The sequence below is a fragment of the Neodiprion lecontei genome, chromosome 4, assembly GCF_021901455.1.
Source record: "Neodiprion lecontei isolate iyNeoLeco1 chromosome 4, iyNeoLeco1.1, whole genome shotgun sequence".
NCBI lineage: Eukaryota > Metazoa > Arthropoda > Insecta > Hymenoptera > Diprionidae > Neodiprion > Neodiprion lecontei.
In genome coordinates, this window is record NC_060263.1 from 37821438 (window position 1) to 37836945 (window position 15508).

The 15508-nt window shown below is 37.3% G+C and overlaps 2 protein-coding genes across 2 annotated transcripts in view; one reads left to right on the forward strand and one right to left on the reverse strand.

Moving 5' to 3' along the window:
- LOC107225630 overlaps nt 1–10433 on the forward strand; it is a 32568-nt gene extending 22135 nt beyond the window's left edge. Inside the window, exons 3-5 of the mRNA XM_015666156.2 lie at nt 5418–5574; nt 6596–6767; nt 9578–10433. Of these exons, the coding sequence (XP_015521642.2) occupies nt 5418–5574; nt 6596–6767; nt 9578–9658 (410 nt within the window). The 3' untranslated portion in view covers nt 9659–10433. The remainder of the gene's footprint in view (nt 1–5417; nt 5575–6595; nt 6768–9577) is intronic.
- Nucleotides 9789–14363, reverse strand: LOC107225679 (methionine aminopeptidase 2). Its single transcript, XM_015666220.2, has 6 exons — nt 14172–14363; nt 13464–13541; nt 13007–13335; nt 12278–12682; nt 11916–12183; nt 9789–11798 (listed from the first exon to the last, which is right to left on the reverse strand). The coding sequence occupies exons 1-6, from the start codon at nt 14347–14349 to the stop codon at nt 11593–11595; spliced, it is 1464 nt and encodes a 487-aa protein (XP_015521706.2). The 5' UTR covers nt 14350–14363; the 3' UTR covers nt 9789–11592.
- Between the last annotated feature and the right edge of the window lie 1145 nt (nt 14364–15508).

The following is a 15508-nucleotide window of genomic DNA, read 5'->3' on the forward strand; positions in this document are numbered from 1 at the left end:
TAAAAAATGTCTCTCGCGATTCGATGAGCTCTTTATTCGCATACGTGATACCTGTGACACGCCCAATTCTTACGGTTCCTTAATAACGGTGTCACTCCTAGTTTTTTTTTTTTTTTTTGGTTTTCTTTATCTACCTTATTTCTTTTTACGGTATTAAATATATTCAAATCACGAATTATTTTCAGCACCAAGTCCCAATGAACTCATCTTGCACGGTATTGATTTTCGTTCCAATATGTTATCGTTATACACGTCGAAATTAAAAGGGTTTTATTTCCCACATGCGGTGAATTCGCTGCAAGAAAAATTTTTACCAGAAGAATAATTTCTAAGTTTAAATTGAATGTATGTACATATGTATATAAATAAATAAACTGTTGAATCCACAAGCGAACTAATCGGTATAATATCTTTTTGCTAATATTATAGAAACTCGGCTCGCATTATAAATACATTTGTCAAAGAAATATATTCCTATATACATACGTTGGAAATTTCGAAAGGATTCAAATCAATTTTCCACACATTCTAATAGATATTACTAAATCGTACCTTCCGTAAATATTTTCTCAACCTTGCAGTCTTTCACAATTTTCGTTCATTTTGTTTCTGATCAGAAAACAAAAAATCCTTTATCTTCTTGAAGAAAAATCTGTGACACATTCTGACGTACGACGCATCGTTTTTCGATTAAAACAATCCTTGTATGCTATAAACATATATTACACACTACATTTTAAATTGACAACGAGCCAAACTCTTTCTTTCTCTTCCTCTCTCTCTCTCTCTCCCTTTCTATCTTTGTCTTTCTCTTTCCCGGCGCCCGCTGAGAAAAGAGATTTCCCAGGATTGTTTTCAACGGATTTTCTCTGTGTGTGTGTGTGTGTGTATTGCGCATCGTATGAACGTGTGAGTATCGAGTGCGTAGCTACGTATTTTGTATTTACGGTATAGGATACAGCTGAACGACTAGGTGAACCCGGGGAAAGTGTACAAACTCGTTATTAACTGCGCAGCGTCGTAAATTGAACCGTTCGAAAACTTTGCATGGTTAACGGATATTTCGAGATGATCGATTATATTTCCATCCTGTATCCTGTATTTGAAACTATTCAATTTTCTTAATTTAATATAACGCAAAGCGGTATTTAAATATAAATATATACACATAATTAAGCCCGGTGATAAATGTCATGCTAAATCAGTTAGAATTTTGAATAAAATCAGTACCAATAATACTAATTAAAATGCACAGAAAATCGTTGTATTAAAATTTGATATTATATTACACGAGTATCTATATTTATTGCTTAATCATTCATGCATAATTTGAAGTATCTATACCACTACTACTACTAATACTAATAACAATAATAATAATAATAATAATAATAATAATAATAATAATAACAACACCAATACTAATCACGATAATAAAAATCACATAAAACAAAGAAATGGAGGCAAGATAAGAAGAATTATATTATATTATATTATGTTATATTATAGGCACAGAGAACGTTATTATCGTGAAATTAGTCGACATGTTCCCGTCTCGTCGTAAAAAAGTCGGTATGAGCCAAAGCCTGCCGAAGATACAACACAATTAATGGTTCTAAAAACGATTTCATGCTGGCTGCAAGCAGGATTTTACGATTCAAATCGCCGATCAGAAAGGTCTCATTTTCTTCTTTTGTTTTTCCGATTAAACGCGTGTATTCGATGCTGTAATTACACCGAATATTATACTTTATTTGAACAAGTATCGAGCATCAATTAATCCGATTAATTGTCGTACAGTTTTATATATCGTATCTTTCAAATTTTCTTATTTTCTCTGACGGTATCGTTCGTCAACCCTGACGAGAAAAGAAAAGAAGAAGAAAAAAAAAAAAATAAATAAATGAATGAAAAAAAAAAAAAAAAAATGAAACAAATAGAAAACGGTCCCTCATTCAACGATCGAACGAATGCAACGCGCTGCACGAAGCGAGTGCTGCACGGGTTTAGAAAGTGGGTGCATAAATTAGCGCTATAGCTCGTACGCCTAAACGGAAGCCTCAATTACGGTACTTACACCCCCATGCAATGTGTATGGTGACATTGATGACGGCCGGTGGTCCAAGCTTGGTAATATTTACCCACGCCAATATATATCGCCCCGAGATACGGGATGTAATTTGATCAATTGAAGAGGAGGATCAACAAAAGGCTGTGTAAAAGTGCCCGTGTAAAAGCAAAAGGAAGAGAAAAAAAAAAAAAGAAAAATTTCCGCACGGAAACTTCCTTCGCCGTATCGGAAGTCTTATTCGGATGCGAAACACCGAATTCACCATACGATATATTTACTACACAATTTAGAATATTGAAATTACTTGTTTGTGTTTTTTTTTTTTATGAATTTTAGTAAAATCGAAAATTTTCATTGTAGATATAAGACAAATACATAGTAATTTACGCCGATGCACCGAATTTGTAAATCTGCAACTCTTTCGTACAGTAAATGCGTAGTAAATTTACAATCATTTTTAACATTGTGTTCGCAATGTTTTCTAATTTTTTTTTTTTTATGACAAAATTGTACTTATAGTCTTGTTTAAGTCTTCTCTGCAATTCTTTAGTTGGGGAATCTAAATCTTAATCTATCTATCTCTCTCTCTCTCTCTCTCTCTCTCTCTCTCTCTCACTCTCTCTCTAATTTGAACCCGATTAAAACGTTTGTCTTTTTATTCTACTAATGTCATAATACGCGTGACGGAATTACCTTCCTCTCGCTGCAGTTTAACGGTCGGTATTTAAACGCCATGAAATAATGACGCTTCGAATGCCAGCACAGCTTAACAGATGCTGCCTGCGATTTACTCGTAGGTACATATCATACCGCAGAGCTCTCAACTCTGCTTTGCGGTGGTATTTTTTTTTTTTTCAATCTGACCATACGGAATATACTGACGTTTTATAAACCTTCGAACGAAAGCGGTCGACGTTTAACGCCGTTTCGAAATGCGTAATTCCACCCTCATTATCCACGGGATTTTCATTTTCGCAGAATTGTAATGATTCAAATCTCACAACGCGTGGTATGTAATTTTTTTTTTCTTAGAAAGAAACGGAGACAATTTAATACTCAAATTCATCACTGCAAGCTTTTAAATTCTTGCACGAAATAAATATATATATATATTGTTATATTTATAGACGTTAAATACTGTAAGAAAGTTAAAAAATTTTGTTGAAATTCAATTTTGAAGACGACGTATACGAAGTTTAATTAATTACGTAACACACAGGTGTGTAAACAAAAATTTTTAAACCACGTGCGAAGATAGCGAGTCGTGAAAAAATATGTCGCGTCACGATGCGAATTACTTTCTGCTATTTTCAAATTGACCATGGTCGTTTGGCGAATTCCGTATATTATATACTCGAAGTCGTGATTATCGATTGTAATCGTCAATTTCGGAATCGAGTGAAGTCACGCGAACTTGCATGTTTTTAAGTAGGTATGTAATACGTATATATACACGACCTACATATAATATTATTATCATCCTACGCTGCAGCTGCATCAATCGAGTTAAAATTCGTTACGAATTAAGATAACGTAACGATGCGTTTTTAGGTATAATCGTTATTTCGCAACTAATTCGGAACTGTCTACAAGTGCTCGTTAAATTTTATAAATGAATAAAAACATGTGTCCTCAAATTTTCCAAACGCAATTCCTTCAAAGTCGTTCCAGTAAACTCAGGAGAATTTTAATATTTTTGACAGTATTTTCTTACTCACGTAAATCTTGTACTAATTTCAGTCTAGTGAAAAATCACGTTAATTAATGCATGAATAATTATGTGAATCTTGTATATTTCTTTCAAATATCGTTCGACACTTTTTTCGAACCTTGCGTGTGAATTAATTTTTCCATTTCCTCGTACTCACGTAGAAATTGGCCATCCATCCATACATCACGCGACAAAGTTTGTCGCCGGCTATTATTAACCACGTGCACATACCTGTTGGTGGCAAAACAACGTGATATAAACGAGTAAAGTAAGCTGTCGGAAGACCGAAATAGAACGACCAAACCCTGAACTGGATGGGTTGGGTATCTGGAACGCGATCCACAAATCCTGACCTAGTTTAACGCTCCCAATTTGCTCTTTTTGACCTCATATTTCGTATATTCCACTACGCGGCTTATCAAACTCACTACGCGTAGTAAAAAGCGTGAGGAAAAAACCGTATATCGTAAACTCGCGGTCTGGTGATACGAAAAACTTGTTACATCTTTTTTTTTCCTAACAAGTGTGTCTACGAGACTGTTACAATTGCTACGTGATATTAAACGCGTATAACATACATGCCTGTAAAGTCTTTCTCAACTGAAGTTACAACTAGTGAGAGATAATAAATAAATAAATAACAAGAACAAGAATAGTAGTAATAAAAAAAGGTACAACTTTTTATACAAACACCATGATTATAGTATATTCGGTTTGCCTTGACTCGCAGGGCAATAAGCTGATCTAATTAGGGTACGCGAAGCCCTATCAGCGTGATAAATATATAGCCACGTGTATATAGCTCTTTGATTCTCGGCCGTCATAGCTGAGAGCGCGACAGGCAAGTCGTCCGAGTATATTTTACTTCAGTACTGTAAAATGTGCGAACAAGGAACGGTTAAATCGCGGATAGCGTATTTGGAGGGTATAATAAAACAATCTCGAAAATTTCACTGTCACACGCACGATGAAATAATTAAACGTGCCGTTATTGTTATCTTGATAAAAGAACAAAAAAGAGAAAAGAAGAATTCCTCTTCATTCATTCGCCTTCCGAAAGACAGTTACATGTGGCGAATTTTCTAATACTTATGTTTTACTCTGATAACGAATTTACATCAGAATACGTTATATATATACCGTATATCTATATATTTATAAGAATGAGAGAGAGAGAGAGAGAGAGAGAGAGAGAGAGAGAGAGAGAGAGAGAGAAAGAATCAAAGATACAAAACAAGGCGTGCGCGGTGTTCGATTCACGAAGATTGTCGGTCGGTTCTTCCTGCTATTTATGCGATTATGTCATACCTTGTTAAATGATTGTTATATACGTGTCATGAATCGGGATAAATTTGCACAACCTTTTGTTACGCGAGATACAAAGAAAAAAGTTAAGGGGGGGCAGGGCACGTGACAATTAGACGGTTTTCCGAGTCGATTGTCGAGGCCTCGCCTATACGAGTATATGAAGATATTTCCATCGCGAGAACGGAGAAGAATATAAGATACATGATATAAGAAGAATACACCTGTACATTATTATTATTATTATTTTTATAGCATACAGGGATAGATAAGATGAGACGTTGTTGTGTTATCTATAATTTCAAATCATTACTCCGTTGTGCTTTTCAGGCAAGGACATGGCTCCGGTCCTCGGCGTTCCGCCGCCTCCGCCAGCCCCCCACATGGGACCAGACGGTCTTATCTTGCCGCGAAAGCCGAACAACCCCTACATCGGCTCGATGAACCACAAGGACCTTCACCGAGAATTGCTGTTCAACCAGAGAGTGTGAGTATTGTACGAGAAGGAGCATAATTCCTGATTTATACAATACGTAGAGGTATAATAGTGTGTTATGTATCGCATAATAATAAACGCGGATTGCGTAACGATCAGTGCGCGTCTGTGTATTGTAATATACCCACATAACTCGTATTAGGATGTTACGTGCTTCAGGTATTTAGCAACTTATTATACTTGGTGCGAATGAAATAATTATACGTGCGTATATAGTGATAATATTGTTTTAGTCCGGATGAATCGCGAGTTTATAATTCTTGTGCATATATAGGTATATATGTATATATCCATCTGTATACATTTATAATGTTATAGTATACTTAACGTATTATCAGCACAGCTGGAGCGTTGCCTTCCGTTCGGTGGGTTGCGTTATTCTGTTTGTTTTATGGATGTACGTCATCTCTGGACTAATGTATATGTGTAGATTACATTATGTTCAGGCGTGCATTTATGTATATGTATGTAGAAATTCTATCACGCCGTATATGGCGTTACACTAGCGGTGTATAAGAACGAGATAAGGAAGATGAACAGGAAAGTTTCTGCACTGACTCCGATTATACTTGTAAAATGTATATTTATCATTACGCGTTAAAATTCAGGGTGTGGAAAGGACAAAGATATAGAGGAATGTAATTATAACAGCGGGTTTTTCAGAAAGTGTTTACTGATATCAGCAGGAGAAAATTAATGACGGAATGATTATTTTCCAGTAACTATGACGGACACTGAAATCTCGTTTCACTTCAAGTTCAAAGGGTCTTTTCAACGCTGAACTTCTTATTGTTCTTGAAATAGATAGAGAGAGAGAGAGAGAGAGAGAGAGAGAGAGAGAGAGAGAGAGAGAGAGAGAGAGAGAGAGAAATCTTGGAATGTTCCTTAGTGTGAACGAAACACTCCGAGTAGTCGTGGAATATATATGTATTACATAATATACATTATAGAATGGCTTAAATTGATTCTGAAATTCCTTTGAGTGAAATGTTTTTGCCCAATATTCAAACAGGGGTAAGAACATACTGAATCAAAAAAGCGAGCTTCAACGAGCACTCGAAAAACAGCGGGAGGCAGCCTCGAGAAAGGAGGCCGAGAGAATACGGGAGGAATCCTTCAAGGACGACCCAAGGACAGCGCTTCAACGTGCCATCGAGCAGAGAGCCAGACACATTCAACTCAAGGTCGGTATTTTTATTTTTCGGGTCAGGGGTCGGGGTCACAATGCATATTTATCGATACACGGGGTATATAGATATACATACACGTGTACATTATCCATACAGCTTATAATTGTAAATATGTACCTACACTTTGCGCAAAGTTTACTCACGTGGTAGAAAAGCCGCAAATTAATAACGAAAGAAGACAAATTTCACATACGTACATACGAAATGGAAGGTCAATAGCGGATCGGACATCGAAAAAAGAAAAAAATAAACGACGCACGTACTTAAATATTATAAGCACTTTCCTAACGCAAGTTAAGGTGACTCGGATCAAAACGACTCTCATACTGATTTCTTTCATTTTCATATATATCCATCACGGAATTTCAGCGATAAAAATTTCATCTTGCCTGATTCCGAGTTTAAGGATTCCCCTTCGTAGAAAGTTATCGCCGGCTGTTGATATCGCGTGTTCCTAAAAGCACTCCGCATTCATTATTGGTTCAATGCGTCGTATTCGATTTTTTTTTTTTCAATTGAAAACAAACGCTATCAGTGCGGTGATAATGGTCAAAGTTAAATTGAACTTTCATACTGTACGCGTTTCACTTTTCTTTTAGAAACCCGTTGAATTTTCATAAATTCCAAATTGTTTGTCTTCGGAAACGACGCGCCATAGAGTAAATATATAGGTATAATACGCACCATAAAAAAAAGAAGCTCAAAAGTGACCCTGATCGCGAGTGTTTTTTTTCCCTCCCGCGAGATATGATCCTTCGAAGAGGGTTTGCTCGCTTGTTTGTTAGGTCAACACTCATGCCCTACACTTAACCCTATCCCCGTCCCCTCAAGATGGATATTTCGACTTATTTTAAGACGTCCTGCATTCCCCACTGGAATATCACAACACGATTTATACACATACCGCATAACTCTGTCGACCGATCGCATAACTGCTTTTTTTTTTCTTTTTGTTAAACGGAACGCGTTTCCTAGATCGAATTGGGCTACATAATCGAAACGAGGAATACACTTTCTACCGTAGTCAGCCGTCCATCAATCATTGGATAATAAATTCGCAAGATGACCGATTACATTAACGTATACGAAATCGTTTGACTAGGCCCCCTAGCTACTTCGGGTGTGAAAACTTTCATTTCACTTGACGCCTCGCATCGTACGCAGTGTGTAATACACGCATACATAATAATTTCGAACCTGAAGCATAGCCTCGTTCTCCGTCGACGAAGTCGAAAATATTACAGTCTCTGAAGTTACGCAGGTATAACGTTGTATGGAAACGGCGGTGAAATTTATTTTTTCAAACGAACTAATCCGAGTTAGTTTCGTTGTTTATCTATGAACTCTGTAACGTATGATCAGCGAATATTTAGATTCTAGAAGGCGAACCCCTGCAGCGACGCGTCTTCGTTGAATTTATGGTCGGATTGACGTGTATGAGATTCAACACACACGGAGTTGTGTAACATATTACAGGACGTGCAAACATTCCACATGGAACTGATTGTTCCAGACCAAGGACCGCCCCGAAAACTAGTTGGACAGAAGAGAGAGACGAACAATAATTGCGAGCATGTTTATCTTGATTTCCCGAAGGAATGTTTGCGAGAAAAGACGCACGTAACCGTAATAATACAAACTTGTGTACGAATGTGTGTGTCGTACGCGCGACTCGGAACCTGTCAGTGACTCACTCGGTATGAACGGAAACTATGCGATACGTTTATATCGAGATCGAACATCGAAGTTTGAAACGCGAGTTCTGAAACAAAGAAAACTTGGTCACGTAACGCGTTGCCGCGGAAAACTCGAAATGACTGCACCAATCAATATATTATAATTTAGGCTCTATAATATTAATTTGAATGAACTAGTTAAGGATACAAAAAAAAAAATTATTCGACATCCCACAAAACATACATCGTGAACGGTTCTCATCTTTTGTGGCCGCGATCCGATGCTAAAGAAAATAAATAAACAAACAAAATGATCGCGCGATTTGGGTGCAACCCAACGAAATATATATATTTACGCACGCAAGCACGCGCGTATAAATGCACACGATGTTTAAGAAGTAAAAAAGAAAAGAACCACACCTCAAGTCACGGCGCATATCGGTATAGTTATGCAGGTATGCGGACAGTCTCAAATATCGACGGTGTCAGTGTCACGTTGTTTGGTTAGATATACGTATGGACAATGCGTTGGGTGAAACTTTGATCGGAACGTGATACATAGTCTTATACGTGACACATACGTACTACGGGATTAAAATTACACGACGGATATGCAAAGCAAGGATTGAAAACAATAATCAATAAGACGTTATACACAGGTGATAATCAGTCTGTCGAGCCAATCCAATTGATTGTTCGTCATCCTATTACTAAGCATATACGGATAGGAGAATATTTTTGTTGCATCATTACTCGTTACTTTTAACACTTTCGAACATTCTATACGGAATCGAGAAAAAAAATTGGAATGTAGTGAAACGATAATTATCTATGGCTGGAAATCGAGAAGCGGCATCGTGGCTATTGTCTCAATATTTTCTCACAACATCTGCTTATAATCCAATATTAAAATATCCGAAAACTACCATAAATACCTACCTGTTTCTTTGTGGTATGCGCTGTGGTTATTAATAACTGTCAATATTGTTATTACTGTCGTTAATATTAGTAATAAAGTTTTCCGAATTACATAGAGAGAAATGCAAAATTCTATCTGCTAACAATTTGTATAGACGAAACACGCGATTATCATTATAATACGATTATTATTTTGCTTCTTATATCCAGGAACAGCCGGAGAGTATGGAACCTCCGAATCCTTTGGTAACAGCGAGAGCAAAGTTGAGAACACGGACGGAATCGCAGTGAGAAGAAACGAAAGGCGATAACGATTAACCTGCTCTAGAGCCTCTTTTCATCACCACCTTCCTCTCAATCCAGTATGTATGATATCACATCCTGCGCAAGAAGGAGGCAGCTCAACTTTTTGCGATGAAAACATAGTACAAAAGACGTTAAAGTATACCTAATACCTATATACCTATTGCAACACAATTCATGTACACGTATTACGTATGCATGTGCAACCAAGATAAAATTCAATCGTATTGGAATCCAACGTCTGATAGTGCTAGGCAATACGGCGTCAAAGAGTGAGTAATCAGTCGACCGTTTTAGTTCGATGGTATAAATATCAATCAAGACGGAGAAAATCACGTACAAGCTGTCAAGGGCTTTTATTGCGTTACGTAAAGTCTACCCGAAGCGAAGAATTAGAAACAAACAACTTCTTTTACAATTTAATACAGCAATACCAGACAGTGGGCTTCTGATACGGATTTCCGCGTAGAAATGAAAAATCCACAATTGATAATAGAACTCGATGCTCGACCCATGACGAACCCCGCAACGAACACGAAACGTGAATTGTGAACGATATCGACACTCTTAGTACTCTTAGTTGCGTTCGAGTCGCGTATCGGTTACGTTACGTTGTTCGTCTTATTACTCGATAGACTTACAGAAGATCTGACTGAAAAAGAGATAATATATATATATGTATAACAAAAAAGAAAAAAAAACAGATTAATTTTCATAAAAATCCTATATTAAACGAAAAGTGAAAAAAAAAAGACAAAACGGAGCTACCTACTTTTTGATGCCTATTTTGAATCTTCAATTAATAATCGATACCATGTATATATATACATATACTATATGTATATATACATATTATATTTGTACCATATTGTTCTATGTTATACTAGTTTTAATGTTTTAATCTTAGAAAATATGAATCGTATATAGTAATATTAATGTAATTATTACTACCTGCAGTTAGCTAAATAGCTGGCTAATATCTAATGCCTGTATAGGAACCACCACCTACGCCCAACACATACAAAATAAAATGCCTTACCAGGTCCTCTTTCCAACATCCCGAAGTAGAATAATGTACACCTTACACACATTCTGTTACGGAGACAGAGATTGAGGATTTTTGAAACAAGTGTTCTTTTTTTCTATACCGAACTTAAATGTACTGTCTGAAATTAAGAGTTGTGCTAAATTGTATCCAACTTATTGTTAGATTACATTAATATGAATATTACCTAAATATGTCTAATAAAAGCACACACGCAGCATTTTACAGTTATAATTCCCAAATATATTTTATTTAACATTGACATTCATTTTTTTGTTCCTGTTGTGTTTTGTTGTCATTTATTTATTTTTTTCCCCTCTAATTCAGAACTGCAATCGTACTGGGAAAAATCACAACTGTACGTATAAAAAAGAAAATTCCGGTATCGAAATATAGCGATACGTAAATATGATTAAATGGGCTTCCAACATTAGCGTGTCAGATGAAAAAAACGCAAAAAAGAAAAAAAAAAAACAAAGAACAAACGAAAAATGGAAAACAAGTCTTGCTCAAATGCGGGTACACTGTATCATCCATATATATACACATATATACATTGCTATGTTGTATACATACATATACATATGACAAAAAATTAACACACGATTTTTCAAAATATCAAACTCATTCGGTAGTTAAAAGTATTTGTTAAAGAGGATCCCGTGCTAACTTCTACGAATGAAAATCAAAGAGAGTTTCAAGACGAGGATACAGAGGTGGAATCTCACTTTTCTAGATGCGTCATCGGGGTAAAAGTCTTCCCGCCGTTGTTAGAAGTCTGATTTTAATTTTTAGAATACTATTACGGGCTCGCCCTCTGTTCCCCGTTGAAGAGCATCCACGGACGACTTATTCGCTGCATTTGACCTCAACACATCTAGTAATCATCACCCCGGGATATCACCTCCTTGCAGGTCGGGCGCAGCACCAAAGTATGCTCAAACTGAGCTGTGTAACATCCTCGGATATCTACCAATGGTGGGTAAGCCTCCACCGCATTTTTGTCACAAAGATCCTTCAGTGCCATCTGATACTTTGTGCAACCAACACGGTCTAGCCAGCGCTTGCAAAATGCCAGAGTACCTGAAGAGTGATTACAATGCAATTCAGTTTTCACAAATTCTTGGATTTGCAGTATAAACAGTTATGATACAGTAACATATATCTAGCAAGACTCTCGACAGCGTTTGAAATACTCACCGAAATGTTTATTGATTGTGTTCAACAAGGATTTGCTACTCTGCAGTCTTAGGGGAACGAATCCAGCGTCAAAACTTTTCATGTAATGAGAGCATTCCAAATCATCGTGAACAACGCCTCGACCAGTCGAACCAAAAGTTTCTATAGCGTAAAATTCATTTTCTTCCATTCTCGTAGCTTCCCCGCCTTTCACGATCGGTACAGTTTTTCCCGCATGAATCTGATAAGGTGCTATGGAATGCCCATTAAGATTTCTGATGGATTTTACCTAAGAAATTTTATGAAAATGAAAGAATTAACACGTTGATTTTCTGAGTTAGAAATTAAAAATTTCCTGCTTTCCGGATTCTTTCGCAATGTACCTGATAAGTTTTTCCATCTAATTCAACTTCGTATGACTCCATAACTTCTTGAATTGCAGCACCAACGTCACAAAGCTGTACGTCGATACCTGCTGCTCTTATACCAGTGTTTGTCGCGTCTCTAACTGCCTCGATTAGTTTGTCGTATTTTGGGTTGAACGAGAGCGTGAAAGCGCAGTCAATTATACGTCCGTTGATGTGGGTTCCAAAATCGATCTTTGTCACATCATCGTACTCCAAAACTGTTGGATCTCCAGCATTCGGAGTGTAATGGGCTGCACAATGGTTTCGCGAGCATCCCGTAGGGAAAGCCAATCCAGCCTTTAACCCATCTTCCCCGATGAGTTGCCTCGCCGTCTTTTCTAGCTCGTTACAAATCTCTATCATTGTCATCCCGGGTTTCACCTGGAAATAAAGATCTCAATTCAATTATTTATTGAAAAATTTTCAGCGGTCCAGGTGCGCAATATGGCAGATGAATTTTGATTTCATGAGAAAGTTATTAATGAAAAAAAAAAAACGAATATTACAGAATTGGTAGCAAACGACTTTTCCAAGATAAGGGAAACAGGTGACTAAGGATAAATTTGAACTGTTTTCCGTGATCATTTTCCCAAGGTAACGAACTTTGATAATAAAAGTTTATTAATTGAGCATCCGGTTTTAAGTGTAAATCATAAAATCATTTTAGTCAAAATTATGTAGTAGAGGAAAAAGAATGCTACAAACCCAGTTCTTGATGTGTTTTCTGGTTTGTCGATGGGCCTCAGCAGCTTGCCTGGCTTCGTTGTATATATCGTTATGCATTCTGTCCAAGGCGCGAGCTTCCTCGCTGCTGAAACGATCCTTGGCTGTCCTATCGTCGATTCCAGCCGCTGGAGGATGGACCATAATTTCACCAATTGGGAAATTTCCATCAGGGAACAGATCAGATATTGGCACAGTCGGAGGGTCAGTTTGCTGCTTTATTCCCCCAGCCTTTCCACGAGGCTTGCGCTTCTTTTTCTTCTTCTTCGTTTCCTCTGATTCGCCACCATTCTCAGTGATCTCTGCTGATCCTGGGACGAAGACGATAAAGAGGCGAACGAAAATTATGACATGTAGTAAGTACATATATGTCAATCTATTGAATTTTATATGGTGTGTCCAATCTGGTGATTGAGAGGAGGATTTGCTATTCGCTTACCTTCGGCTGCTGCGGGCACATTATTCTTGCTTTTGTCCTCTTCTCCCTCAGGAACATCGGCGCTCGCCTCTCCAGCACCTTGGTGTGGCAATTAATGAATTAATATTAGCTAGATAAGAAAAAAACGATAAGAGTGAAGCAAACAGAGGTGTATCGTCGAGGATGGTGAAGAGCTTCAGATTGTTCAAACAACTAGAAGTTATCTTATCTATAAATGTTTTTAAAAAAAATCAACAAAATTCTATGTACAGTAACAATCTCCTGGAGAGATGAGAGCCGCTGCTAAGACAAATCGGTTTGATAAATCGGGATTATAGTAGATGAAATTAGTTCACCGCTTTAATCCAAGGTAATTGGGTAGAGAACACAGCGATTTACCAAGAGTTGGGCATGTGAAAAAATTTCCTAATGAAGCGAATATCGTTCAGGAGATTCGCGGCGGAAATTATCGATAGTACATATATTTTTTGTTATTGTACGGTAATAACACGCAGTTGAAACTTGCGTAGAACAGCATCGAGAGCCGGTATCGGTGGTTAGAATATGAAGTTCATCGAAAGTCAAGGATAGCCGGTAACACATGAAATAATTAAAAGAAATTTTTACAGGAATGAAGAAAAACACGCGGCGGCTTTCGCGACGTGGGAGTAACACGCGATGGGGAGAAACACACCCAATTTTTTAAGGGCGACGGGGTTGAGCGCTTACCGGCTTTCTTCTTCTTTTTCTTCTTCTTCTTCTTCTTCGAGGACTCGCTGGCCCCGGTCTCGTCCTCTACCTCGACGATATCATCCTTCTCCTCGTCAACTGGTTTCTCGGCGGATTTGCCAACCTCGTCCAGGACAGCGGCCATTTTCGAAATGAGATTGGGGCAGCAGGGCGACATGGCAGAGAAACAACGTGCGATCGCGGTCACAGTGGCTCTCAATCTTCTCGGCGCGAACATTTTAGTAACCGTAGATTCCGCCACTACTTCTAAAATGGCGCCACCAATGGGATAGCCGCTTTACGCCGCATCGCGCAGCGTGAACAGCGGCACTTTCAAAATTTGAAACTTTGAACATTGATATCTAGTTTAAAAATTGACAATTTATTGTAAAGACTACGTGAACTATTGAATGCCTTTACGTAGCAGTTGAATTTTGTAAGGCTACTCAACTTTGAGGTAAGCTCTCTGCATCTTCGAACATTTTTTACGTCAACATTGTATTAATGTCGATTACGAATCCTATCGCTCTAAAGGGACCAGGCAGCGAAAAAAGGCCGGAAATGGAATAAGATTCAAATAGCATTTGTGAAGAACTGAAACAACATACACACATTTTCTTTTTTACAGCGTTTTTGTTGGAGTTTTGGCTATTAAATGGAGTGGTTGCAGTTTCAAAAATATAAATATTTAACGGAGATATGTTCTCGGCATTCTCCAAGTGTCATTCTCTTCGTGGGACGTTCCCCTTGAGAATGAACCAAATTTTTTTGAAGAAGTAAAAGAATCAAACAATGGCGGCTAAAACTTGAAAAACACCGAAAAATGGATGACGATTATTGTAATAACGATAATAATGAATTCATTTTTTTTACCTAGACACTGGTTCACTTTGCAGAGAAAGTTGATATTTTCATTAAACAAAAAATCAAGGTGACATCTCGAAGCGTTGTTTATCGTCCGTTGTTTGTTTAGAGAAAAATACGTGTAAATATGTACCACACCCAAACGGATATTTCTCTTCAGCGCTCAATATCTTGCTTTATTATTAATATTTTTTTATGTGTAATACTGATTTTGATCCATAAAAATGTGACAAACAAATAGCAAAAGTCGCACATATTTTTTCAGTAGTTTCTACAGGCGAATTGAATTTTTACCACATTTTCAGCCGGCAAAATCTTCCTAGTCCCCCTGAGCTCAATTTTGCGAATATTTCAGTTTTTATTGCGCCAAATTATTTGTTGCAAAGGATTACAACAATAAAATGAAATAATTCTACATTTTTCGATGCCTAGTCATCTTAATCACATTAGTCGAAGGCTGAAAGACTTTTTGC